This window comes from Pecten maximus, chromosome 5 (genome assembly GCF_902652985.1).
Source record: "Pecten maximus chromosome 5, xPecMax1.1, whole genome shotgun sequence".
Lineage (NCBI taxonomy): Eukaryota > Metazoa > Mollusca > Bivalvia > Pectinida > Pectinidae > Pecten > Pecten maximus.
This window is the reverse complement of record NC_047019.1, coordinates 10389267-10403920: the sequence shown is the minus strand read 5'-3', so window position 1 is coordinate 10403920 and position 14654 is coordinate 10389267. Positions and strand designations below refer to the sequence as shown.

The window sequence follows — 14654 nt, the reverse complement described above, 5'->3', positions numbered from 1 at the left end:
GCAAACATGACCAAGAAACGCCCCCTTGTTTACATTACACTACAGGTGTAATATTATTTTCATTTTCTAACAATAGCCGATTTTTCACAATACTTTATAATTAAAATCGCATTTTTATTAGATTCATTGAGGATTTTCTATCTTAATTTGGGAATATATAGCAGTGAAAATAGTGTGCATTTTTTTAAGTTGATTCTTTCAAATTATCAAATATATAATTACATACAAGTGTAAATGTAGACCACGTTTCATCTCGCTCAATAATGAGAATATTTTTATAGCATATACATGCATTATTTTATTTCTTATGTTTATCAACACATTTCGATATTATGGCTTTATACATTATAACAATAGACGTATATTAGTCATGCTGTGCACTATGCATGCTGATAACGCGCCCTCTCTGATAACGCTATCTAATAATATCATGTTGCAGTCGTGTAGCTGATATCTAAATATTATCGTCGGTCAAAATAAATCACCAATTAAAGAAACACACGAATATCTCGCACACTATATAGGTTACACGTATATCAACATCCAGTAAATTTTGAAATGGTTTATCATTCAGAAACATTGAAAATATTAATTAAAAAAAAAAAAAAAAAATCCCGAATACGCCGTGACGTACTGTATGTAAGTGCATGACTAGTAAAGCCAGATAATGTTCTTTTAGAAAGTTTTAAGGGGATGAGGGGTATCAGGTCCTACGGCTTTCCAAATGGAAGTTACGGGGTGAAGTGGGATAGATATCTGTGCTATGTTTTATTGTGGATTTCCTCAACCGAGATAGATATTGTACGTATTGGTAGATTTTTTTTATTGATTTTTTTTTATTATTTATTTGTTTACTTACGGTTTATTCTAAAAGAAGGATGATAATGCGTGCAGTTACTTTATTTGGTTTATACAAATTGTATGTTGATAGCCGTTATCTTTAAACTCCTTATGTATTATATATACTAATGCGTCTATTTCTTATCAATGTGCAGGGTAATGAATTAGGCCCGAGATTGCACAAGTGAGAACAGAACTGTGTTTGCCGTATACCCCGGGTAAAAGCGGACCGCTGTTTCTACCTGCTGTTTCGACAATGCGCGGGTCACTGTTACTGCTGCTGATGGCAATATCACGTATTAGCGGGTTCTACATCACAGACCCCAGCCCATTGTCGTCAGATCGCAAATTCTACCAAATATCTTCTAACGATCTATTGTCTTTAACAAGATGTGAGAAGAAAATCACATTCAATGACAAAGAGGATTTAATGATAACTTACTTGAAACGAACTCACAGAAATGATACAATACCCGGTTTGGATGTGTTTCTGGAGTTATCGGCCTTGAACAGCGGTGTCGCGGAACAGACAAGGAATATATCTGGATTTACACCAAACATGACCCGTTTTACCCTACATGGAAATAATGTCATGATAAGTTTGCATCCTAATTACTGCGACCAGCAGATGTTACGTGTAACTACATATTTCATTATTTTCGTCAGTGTTACAAAACCCAGTGACCGCTGCGCAGATCCGGGGACTCCGGAAAATTCTGTTAGAAGTGGTCAAACCAGTGATTTTGTTGTCGGGGAAAACATTCGGTTTTTCTGTAACCATGGATACGTTTTGTCAGGATCTAGGATTATTTCCTGTGCCAGGAACCCTTATACAGGCATTCCTGGATGGACCGGAAGTAAGCCTATATGTGTGAGGCAGTGCGAAACACCGCTCGCTCCGAAGTTTGGACGCGTATCACAGACATCGTCTTACGGCTCTGTACGTTTTACTTGTCAGAGTCCATTTTCATTAGTAGGACCAGAAATGATAACATGTTTGGACAATGGCGCTAAACCAACTTGGAACGATTTCCCGCCAAAATGTATCGTCACCACGTGCCCGTCAAATGGTTCTGTTCTTAAAGCAACATACGACAGTAAATTTATCGCCACGCCCAGTTTCCCTGGAAACATTATTTACTCAAATATGACCTGCAAATGGTATATAAGATCAAGAGATAATACGTGTATACACATTTACTTTGAAAATTTCGATTTACCAAAGGATGTCGTTTTTGAAATACACAAATACGTCGGAAACTTCTCGGATGATAGGGACCGTGTCTGGTCTTCTCGCTCTGGAGGAGAGGGTCACAGGAAAACTGTGATTGTATGTGATTCTGTGATTCGGGTGACTTATACCAGTCGGGAGGTGGCCGTGACGGGACATAGTGGGGTTTATATGCGGTACCAGTCTCGGCCGATCTCCGTGTACCATGCGGCGTATCAGAGAGCTGCCCGCTTAGAATTCAATGACCAGGTAAGTACTACTTATATATTGTATATCGTATACTGATAACGTCTACCGTAGATAACCGATTGGGCACCGCATACGCGCTGTGTACATGGTACACGATACAATTAACATACACGTGAGGGTGAAAAAGTGCATACGTATACCACAATACCAGACTGATGTATACCACAATACCAGACATACGTATACCACAATACCAGACGTTCATATACCACAATACCAGACATACGTATACCACAATACCAGACGTACGTATATCACAATACCAGACGTACGTATACCACAATACCAGACGTATGTATACCACAATACCAGACGTACGTATACCACAATACCAGACGTACGTATACCACAATATCAGACGTACGTATACCACAATACCAGACGTACGTATACCACAATACCAGACGTATGTATACCACAATACCAGACGTACATATACCACACTATCAGACGTACGTATACCACAATACCAGACGTACGTATACCACAATACCAGACGTACATATACCACAATACCAGACGTACGTATATCACAATACCAGACGTACGTATACCACAATACCAGACGTATGTATACCACAATACCAGACGTACGTATACCACAATACCAGACGTACGTATACCACAATATCAGACGTACGTATACCACAATACCAGACGTACGTATACCACAATACCAGACGTACGTATACCACAATACCAGACGTATGTATACCACAATACCAGACGTACATATACCACACTATCAGACGTACGTATACCACAATACCAGACGTACGTATACCACAATACCAGACGTACGTATACCACAATACCAGACGTACGTATACCACAATACCAGACGTACGTATACCACAATACCAGACTGATGTATACCACAATACCAGCCTTACGTATACCACAATACCAGACGTACGTATATCACAATACCAGACGTACGTATACCACAATACCAGACGTATGTATACCACAATACCAGACGTACATATACCACACTATCAGACGTACGTATACCACAATACCAGACGTACGTATACCACAATATCAGACGTACGTATACCACAATACCAGACGTATGTATACCACAATACCAGACTGATGTATACCACAATACCAGACGTACGTATACCACAATACCAGACGTATGTATACCACAATACCAGACGTACGTATACCACAATACCAGACGTACATATACCACAATACCAGACTGATGTATACCACAATACCAGACGTACGTATACCACAATACCAGACGTACATATACCACAATACCAGACGTACGTATACCACAATACCAGACGTATGTATACCACAATACCAGACGTACATATACCACAATACCAGACGTACGTATATCACAATACCAGACGTACGTATACCACAATACCAGACGTATGTATACCACAATACCAGACGTACATATACAACAATACCAGACGTACGTATACCACAATACCAGACTGATGTATACCACAATACCAGACGTCCATATACCACAATACCAGACGTACATATACCACAATACCAGACGTACGTATACCACAATACCAGACGTACGTATACCACAATACCAGACGTACGTATACCACAATACCAGACTGATGTATACCACAATACCAGACGTACGTATACCACAATACCAGACTGATGTATACCACAATACCAGACGTACGTATACCACAATACCAGACGTACGTATACCACAATACCAGACTGATGTATACCACAATACCAGACGTACGTATACCACAATACCAGACGTACGTATATCACAATACCAGACGTACATATACAACAATACCAGACGTACGTATACCACAATACCAGACTGATGTATACCACAATACCAGACGTCCATATACCACAATACCAGACGTACGTATCCACAATACCAGACTGATGTATACCACAATACCAGACGTATGTATACCACAATACCAGACGTACGTATATCACAATACCAGACGTACGTATCCACAATACCAGACGTATGTATACCACAATACCAGACGTACGTATACCACAATACCAGACGTATGTATACCACAATACCAGACGTATGTATACCACAATACCAGACGTACGTATACTACAATACCAGACGTCCATATACCACAATACCAGACGTACGTATCCACAATACCAGACGTACGTATCCACAATACCAGACGTACATATATCACAATACCAGACGTACATATACCACAATACCAGACGTACATATACCACAATACCAGACTGATGTATACCACAATACCAGACTGATGTATACCACAATACCAGACGTACGTATACCACAATACCAGACGTACGTATACCACAATACCAGACGTACATATATCACAATACCAGACTGATGTATACCACAATACCAGACGTACGTATACCACAATACCAGACGTACATATACCACAATACCAGACGTACATATACCACAATACCAGACGTACATATACCACAATACCAGACTGATGTATACCACAATACCAGACGTACGTATACCACAATACCAGACTGATGTATACCACAATACCAGACGTACATATACTACAATACCAGACGTACGTATACCACAATACCAGACGTACATATACCACAATACCAGACGTACATATACCACAATACCAGACGTACATATACCACAATACCAGACATACGTATACCACAATACCAGACGTACGTATACCACAATACCAGACGTACATATACCACAATACCAGACTGATGTATACCACAATACCAGACGTACATATACCACAATACCAGACGTACGTATACCACAATACCAGACGTACGTATACCACAATACCAGACGTATGTATACCACAATACCAGACTGATATATACCACAATACCAGACTGATATATACCACAATACCAGACGTACATATACCACAATACTAGACGTACATATACCACAATACCAGACTGATGTATACCACAATACCAGACGTACATATACCACAATACCAGACTGATATATACCACAATAACAGACGTACATATACCACAATACCAGACTGATGTATACCACAATACCAGACGTACATATACTACAATACCAGACGTACATAAACCACAATCATCTGTTTTTGATATTGTTATTTCTTCATTTGTGTGTAAATTAGATATATTTCGTGACGTGATTTCTTGGTCAATATCACACAGGTGTGATATTATCTTTAACTTTCCCTTGAGAACGAGGAATTAACATAGATACAATATAGACACCAGTGTATGTACGGTTATTATAGCTACCGAGACATTCACGTCCACAGACAGTTTATCTTTATACATGGAGTTGCCCTCATGCCAGAATATACGGAAGATAAAGTATATGATCAGTCAATTTTTAAACACTATTCAATTTCAACAATTTACTGTGTGATCTACTAGTTCTCAAGTCCCTGTGATACATACTAGGTTAGGCCAAAATACACATAGACTGTAACAAATTCTTAGGTCCCTGTGATACACACTAGACTAGGCCTAAATACACATAGACTGTAACAAATTCTCGGGTCCCTGTGATACACACTAGGATAGGTCCAAATACACATAGACTGTAACAAATTCTCAGGTCCCTGTGATACACACTAGGCTAGGCCTAAATGCATATAGACTGTAACAAATTCTCGGGTCCCTGGGATACACACTAGGCTAGGCCTAAATGCATATAGACTGTAACAAATTCTCGGGTCCCTGGGATACACACTAGGCTAGGCCTAAATGCATATAGACTGTAACAAATTCTCGGGTCCCTGTGATACACACAAGGATAGGTCCAAATACACATGAACAGTCACAAAGTCTCAGGCCAATATGGTCTTTCGAACAAATGAGGAAATGCTCTGTTTCTACAAGCTGCATGCTGACAAAAATCACATGACTATTGCATGATATAACTTGTTCCCCTGTCGTGTATGCTGTCAATTATTTCGTATAATTATATTCACCAGTGTGCAAAGTTTCTTCCTGGATAATCAGTGTGTGTCGGTCACGTAGTCCAGGCGATAACATATAAACGCCTATACATTGTCGTGATATCATGATAACAATCACAAAGGTTACGCTCTCGACAACTTCCTTAAACAACGAGATTTTGTTTCAACCGTCCGACCATGCTTACTTCGCCATAGAATAGATACAGTGTACTCATTGTACCTCTGAATTAAAAGATACCCAGAAGGATGGCACTGCTGTGCTCTACGAAAGCCTATTAGTGTCAATGAGATCAAATAAAGTTAATTGATACACGTTATAATACAAAAAAAAAAAAAAAAAAAACATTACGGAAAATAAAGCCGCTTATTTGCGTTATAACGCAGAAAAAGGCGTAATAACGCGAAAAACACGTATTAACGCCAAAAAACACGAAATAACGCAAATCAGAACACGTGATAACTTGAAAAAAAAACACGTAATAACGCGAAAAAATAACGTAATACGCAAATCAAAACACGTAATAACAAAAAAAAAAAAAAAACCATGAAATAACACAAATCGGAACACGTTAAAACGCAAAAAATAACGTAATAAAGTAAATCGAAACACGTAATAACTCGAAAAAAAAACCACGTAATAACGTGTATCAGTTAACTATATTTTATCTTATTGACACTGATAGGCTTTCGTTGTGTTCTATTCATTATATTCGACTGTCATTGTTTATGGCATATCTATCACTAAATTCATACAAAAGCTTAAAGCTAAAAGTGAATGTGTCTAGCGGAACAGCACTGAGCTAATGGTAGGGACTTACTCCACGCTTACCACGGGTTGGCCGGTATTGTATTACTCCGCGAGCGGCCCACTCCTCCCACGAGAGGAGGTTCAAAAAGAAACGTTCGAGGCCCCAGGTTCGAGTCCCTTTCCTGTTAATACGTGACTGGTAGCCGGAGTATATATCAGGGCCAATTTAAGTAAACCACGCCATTAAACTCATAACATACAGCTATCATTATCACATGCGAGTCCATGGAGATTTTTACGGTATACCAACTACTTACACGATATTTTACTTTATTTTTTTTTTACTATCCAATTAACTCTTTATTGTTTCGTATTAAACTTATCGTGCCTGTAACTTTCTGTCTCCACATGACAACGTGTTATGTACCCATGGTTTAAAGCGGTACAACAGGCATGCTTATTTTTGAATGTCTTTATCTTGAATATTTCACCTGAAATCACGTCACTTGTGCTTTACAGATAAGCGTGGAGACGACCATGGCGACAGGTCAGTCGGAAGCAGACGACGGTTCTGGCGTTGACGTGCCTGCCATCGCTGCCGGTGTTACAGTTTCCGTGATAGTTCTTATCATTGTTGGGGTTGCTGTCTATATCTGGTACCGTAAGAAGTACCCCGTCAGGATGATCATCGGAAAGGACTTCGGCAAATTCACAAATCCTGTGTACAATAGGAAAACTTCTACCGCAACGCTTACACGTCCAGATTCATTCGAGAAGGAGATCGAGAAAATGGCTGCAGAAAAATGTGTATCCCACGACAATCACGTTGATTTGAGTGACGAGCAAGAATATCAGCCAACAGCAGGACTGACTTTGTTGGGAAGTCTAGGAATTAGAGAAGGATTAGATGATTTTGATAATCCAGAAATGAAGAAACGTAATAACACAAAACAGAGGAAGAAAATTGTACCTACAACAAAAGTTGTTATAGAGGAAGAGGAGGAGGAAGAGAAAGACGAAGGTAAGAACTTGTCAAACTCTTCTTCAGAATCGTCCCCCACTGACGATGAAAAGAGTTCCGCATCGGACGAAGATTCTGACGGAGAAGGATTCAGACCAGTTACCGACGCACCAAAGATCAAACGAAAGCGCGTGTCTGCATATCTCAACGAAGTGCTAGATAGACAAAGCTCCCAAGATAGCGCTGACGGAGAATCTATCGTCAGTCCGGGAGTTATCCCGGAAAAGGAGCCACCTTCCGATGGCGTTGACGTGGTAGTTCATACTGAAATCCAAAAGCAGAATGATGAGAGCGTGTCCAGCAAGGAAGACCGGATGAACAAGGAAGATATAATAGAGGAATCTAATGATGTTCCAAAGGAAAGCGATACTATGGATCAAAAAGTAGAAAATGAAAATGCTGCTGATGTTCCAAAGGAAAGCGATACTATGGATCAAAAAGTAGAAAATGATAATGCTGCTGATGTGCCAAAGGAAAGCGAAACTATGGAACAAAAAGTAGAAAATGAAAATGCTGAAGACGTTAGCCAGCCGGATAGACCGATGACTGTGCTAAAGCTTGGAATAGAAGGCTTTAATTTTGCGAACGAAGACGACGACGAAAGTAGCCATTCATCAACTAATACAGAAACAGCCGATAAAGTAGAAGAATCAAGTGTTCCGGAGATTGATATTACCTTGGCGAATGTAAAGGAGATTGATTTTACAGCAGATGAAATTATGGCAGAAGTAAAACACTTGGTACAAGAGGAAGCAAAAATTACAATTGATGACTCAGTTCGGTTAGAACCAAGTAAAGACGCGGATCAACTAGAACATGATGCCGTTTCTCCGAAGGACACAGACGGCCAGATTATTGAAGAAGTTAAAGCTATAACTGGGGATACTGAAGAGAATGATGAGACTGATGCGGTGTCAGGCGAAGACGTATCCGATGAAAAGAATTCATCGGCCATTGATGTAGGCAATGTTTATGAAGCTGATATTGATCCCGTTAATGTTGCCGAAGTGAGCAACGAAGACAGCTTTGTCGGTGTAGTATCTTCAGTTCCGTCTGAGGAAACGCAGCAGGAATTGGCCGACCATTCAAATGATCGGGATGTCACGCATATCAAGATGACTGATACACAAACAGACACCACAGTGGATGCAGCAACGACAGAAAGTACATTGGAAGTGTTGGAAGGGCAAGAACATAATACTTATGCAAATCAAGACATTATAGGTTATTTGACAAAAGACGAGATGCGAGAGCTAACAGCTCGTACTAAGTCTTTTGGAGAAGACTCTCTTTCGTCTGTTTACAGCGGAGAAATGGTTGAAGAGGATAATCCAGTTGCTGAAATACCAGAGCAGGATTTCTCCTCGGGGTTAAGTCTTGACGAGACAGATAGTTTGGAAGTTCCGTATAAAAGCAAGGTAGAAGTGCAATTTGAAAAACTCATCCAAGATATTGATAACCACTCAAATTCATCCGACATTGAAAAGGAGGATGGCGTTGCTGAAACTACAGAACACGAAGTCACGACTCCCATGAAAGAAGAATCCACAGCCTTATTCGATCTATCTTTTGCTAATATATCAAACGGATGGAACGGCGAAACGTCCGATTTATTACCACATTCCGAAAATTCGGATAGCATTATTTCTCAGGTATTGACTAACGGCCCTTCTTTAGGTGAAGATTTCGTCAATGCTACAGAAAGCACATCAAGTCAAGCCCTTTATGATTTATCATTTTTAGAAAATACAAACATATCAAGGGAAGTTTCATCAGCCCAACCTATTACACTTGTGATGTCTGGATTCGATACGGGAGAGAGTAGCACGGATGTACAAAATCAAGAGGATATCGCCCCGAACGATGAAAACTTAAATGGATCCAGTTTGGAGGACGACAGTGATAGCAGTAAGATATCAAACGAAGACTTGATTGAATATATCGTTAATCCAGAAACAAATGAGGACAATGACGAAGAAGATGAAGGCGACGATCAGGTCGATGAGCTCCAACTAATGGCAGAGGTAGGTGGAAAGGGCAAACGGAGGAGCATCTCTCTTGAAAATCCATTATTTGATACATTAGATTTTTCCAAGTTTCAACCGAGCGTGATAGATTCTAAACAAGATGATAGCAACAAAGAATCAGATATCGAAGATCAAATAAAACCACCTGCAATTGGACGACGAGAGAGCATCTCTCTTGATAATCCGTTCTTTAATACTGATGACCACGAGCTACAAGAACAGTCACATCAAGGCGAAAAATTACGTGTAATACAGGTATCAAATCTTCTCGTTACTCCACCAACTTCATCTAATGAATCATCGAGTGACGACTCCGACAGTGACACGGGGAGTGTGGGCGAGTATCATATCAATCCATCATCTGATCACGAGGACGCGGAACAAAAACCACCCAATGATGAAACGAAACAAGACCCTAATCTGCCTGTTGGTGTTATGAACTTTTTGTCAGTTGACTCTCAAAGCGAACACACAAACCCAATGAAAAACAAAACTTCACTAACAATACCGTTAGAATTTGATCCCAGAAAGAGGACAAATTTGGAACCCGAGGAGTCCGATGCTTCCTCTCTTGACTCAGCAACAATGAAAGAGATCGAGGAATTGTCATCAGATTCAGAGGCTAACAGTAAGGACCATGGAGGTGCGTCTGCCAAAGCTAGTGCACCTGCGCCAAAGAAATTTTCTCTGTCATCGATCTCAAGAAAATTCAAAAGTAGCTTTAAAACAACCACGAAACCCGATTTGCAAACAGGGGATGGTGATATGGTGGATGTATAAGACAATTCCTGTATGAGGTCTAGTCTGTGGTAGTGATTTACTTACAGTACCCATATTCAATTTCATTGTTCTTTTGTATGATTACTACAATATGATATTTATAGTCCTAGAAAGCTTAATTCAATATATGCAACAATAACATCTACAGAACAGCAACGTGTACAATACGTAATAACATACCGAAACGATAACTGATAGATTTTCACTTCTTCAACGACATTTCATTGTCGACATTGTTATCGTGGGCGTCAACGTTAAGCTTATTTTTAAATCCTTTTAAAGCAACTTGTGCGTGGACTTTTCGTTACTTTAATCAACACGGATTTAATTAATCACATATGACTTGTTTCTTGAATAATCAAATTCGATACCGAAATTAGATATCTGTGTGTAGGCTTTCACCGTACCCAGTTTTGTTCTTGCGCTACCAATATTTGGTTCAGCTGAAAGTTAACAATTAACTCCTATTAGTGTAAACGTGTCAGTAGACACCGAAAACAAGAAATGCCTGTTAGTGCATGTATGTATCTATGTATGAAATCCATATACCAATATATTACCAGTATTATTTTTTAATCGGATGTCAATTTATTTTAAGTATCGCAGTAACAAGGACATTCTAGAGTGCTGTGATAATACTGTATGTCTGTGTATGATCGTGTGTGATAGGAAGGGACGATCAACTTCCATCGTCAGAGCCGGGCTTCAAGTGTAATAATCTTTCTTTTAAATATAGAACAATGTAGCGTGTAATGTCATTACACTGTTGTGTATTAGTATTTTACGCGCTATATTCTGATAGAAATAAAATAGTAGTGATTTTCAAATCAGTATGTTTGTGTCTGTGATATGTCCTTCATGTGCAATACGTATGTAACATTCAGAGAACATCAACGTGTACAATACGTCATAACATACACACAACATCAACGTGTACAATACGTCATAACATACACAGAACATCAACGTGTACAATACGGCATAACATACACAGAACATCAACGTGTACAATACGGCATAACATACATACAACATCAACGTGTACAATACGTCATAACATACACACAACATCAACGTGTACAATACGTCATAACATCCACAGAACATCAACATGTACAATACGTCATAACATCCACAGAACATCAACATGTACAATACGTCATAACATACACACAACATCAACGTGTACAATACGTCATAACATACACAGAACATCAACGTGTACAATACGGCATAACATACACACAACATCAACGTGTACAATACGTCATAACATACACAGAACATCAACATGTACAATACGTCATAACATACACAGAACATCAACGTGTACAATACGTCATAACATACACAGATCAACAACGTGTACAATATGTCATAACATACACAGAACATCAACATGTACAATACGTCATAACACACACAGAACATCAACATGTACAATATGTCATAGCATACACAGAACATCAACATGTACAATACGTCATAACACACACAGAACATCAACATGTACAATACGTCATAACACACACAGAACATCAACATGTACAATACGTCATAACACACACAGAACATCAACATGTACAATACGTCATAACATACACAGAACATCAACATGTACAATACGTCATAACACACACAGAACATCAACATGTACAATACGTCATAACACACACAGAACATCAACATGTACAATACGTCATAACATACACAGACCAACAACGTGTACAATATGTCGTAACATACACTGAACATCAACGTGTACAATATGTCTTAACATGCACACAACATCAATGTGTACAATACGTCATAACATACACAGAACATCAACATGTACAATACGTCATAACATACACAAATCAATGTGTACAATACGTCATAACACACATAGAACATCAACATGTACAAAACGTCATAACATACACAGACCAACAACGTGTACAATACGTCATAACATACACAGAACACCAACATGTACAATACGTCATTTAAGCATTGAACGGCTTTCAGTTGGCATTCATATTGACTATGAATGCCAACTGAAAGCCGTTCAATGCTTATATTTACCATCTGCGATTTTTTATTTGTCGTGCGATTTTTTTATTGAAATTTTCAAATTCAAATTTCAGTTGGCAGTTCATAAGCTGGTGAACTCGCAACTGAATTGGTAGGGCTATATAGTGGCAGTGCCATACAATGGTAAATATTACGTCATAACATCCACGGAACATCAACGTGTATAATACGTCATAATATACACAGAACATCAATGTGTACAAAACGTCATAACATCCACAGAACATCAACATGTACAATACGTAATAACATCATTTCATATGAAATTTAATGAAACTCATTTTAAAGTTTGAAGTTTACTCGACAATGCTTGCAAAAATCAAAAGCGTTCAAGACTGACATGTGTCATAAAATCTCGTTTGAAATGAAACTCATATTTAAGGTTCTCTTATCTAGATGTTTAGATTCTACTAACCATTCGTGGATCACCTATCGTAAAACGGACATGTTCTTTAGGTTGATCCCTATGGGAAATCATTACAACCGGAAAGCCTTGCTCTAGTTGTGACATTAATTGATATCTGTTTTAGAAAATGAAATTAGCAGAACGTCAATCATTGTTTACGCTGTATATTCACAAACAAACCGATGCTCTGTAATTAACCCTATAAAACTGTGACATGGATCGGACGGGCATCGTAAATAATGAAATATCGCGTGCAACTTTATGAGTTATTTTTGTCAACGAACACAATAATATGCACCTTTGAATACACAGTTTTCTTAATTTTCTACATTAAAATTGCTTCATTAAAACACAATTTATTCATATCTGAATGTATTTTCAAGGGTATCCGCATGTTTGTTTTTTTGATACCCGACGTAAATTTAAGTACAACCTCATTTCAAAAGTCATTCTGCTAAATTTAATTTTACTGTAATTTCTTTGGTTTTTTTTTTTTGTTTTTTTTTCATTTTTTTTTCTATCACTCGCTCTGATTTCATTTATAGTTGTATATTATTGATGTTTTGTGTGTTGATAAAGATATATTTATAGAAATTTCCCATGTAAAGTTCCGACGCACAATACCCCGTATGTTAAAAGAATTTAAAATTAGCAGCAAAATTAAATAACCAATGGCATCGTCATCATTCGCACACTTATTAAAATGTCATCAAAAATTATATTGCGAAAATTCATGAAGACGCTTGAAAATAACTTCTGAATTTAATGTAAACGGCTACGGCAATAAATGAAATTAATATGAAAATGAACTTGAAACTAAAACATTTTCAGCGTACAAACTTTTGTTAAAATCGGCCAATCAAAATTCTTTGAAAAACTGGGTAAATGGTAAGATTATAAAGCAGAATTATATTGTGCGGAAAGACTTTTGACCTGTAACTGTAGATTGGTAGAGTCCATCACAATGTATTATGACACATACATCTGTATTTTGTTAATATTTTATGCAAATGAAAATAACACTAATAATAAAATAAATCTCGCCGATGTTTTGCTTTGCTAAACGCAAAACTGAAAGTCAAATTAAAACATGTAATAATTTGAAAGGAATTACTAAATAAATTATACACACCATGCCAAATAAAATCAGCACGAAAGAAAATAATAAACAGTGACGTGCCAAATGTCTTGAATCATGTTTTTATCATTTTTCTACACTTTCTTTGTATTTCCAACTTTTTTCAAAACATTTTACGACTTTGTTTATTGATCATATTAATGAAATAAATGAAATTAATGAAATCGATCACTGTATATAGAAATTATAAT

General features: G+C 38.0%; 1 protein-coding gene across 1 annotated transcript; it reads left to right on the top strand.

Annotated features, from left to right (window-relative positions):
- Positions 1-995: 995 nt before the first annotated feature.
- Positions 996-11675, top strand: LOC117327112. The gene is made up of 2 exons (XM_033883949.1): positions 996-2320; positions 7535-11675. The coding sequence occupies exons 1-2, from the start codon at positions 1097-1099 to the stop codon at positions 10841-10843; spliced, it is 4533 nt and encodes a 1510-aa protein (XP_033739840.1). The 5' UTR covers positions 996-1096; the 3' UTR covers positions 10844-11675.
- Positions 11676-14654: the final 2979 nt, after the last annotated feature.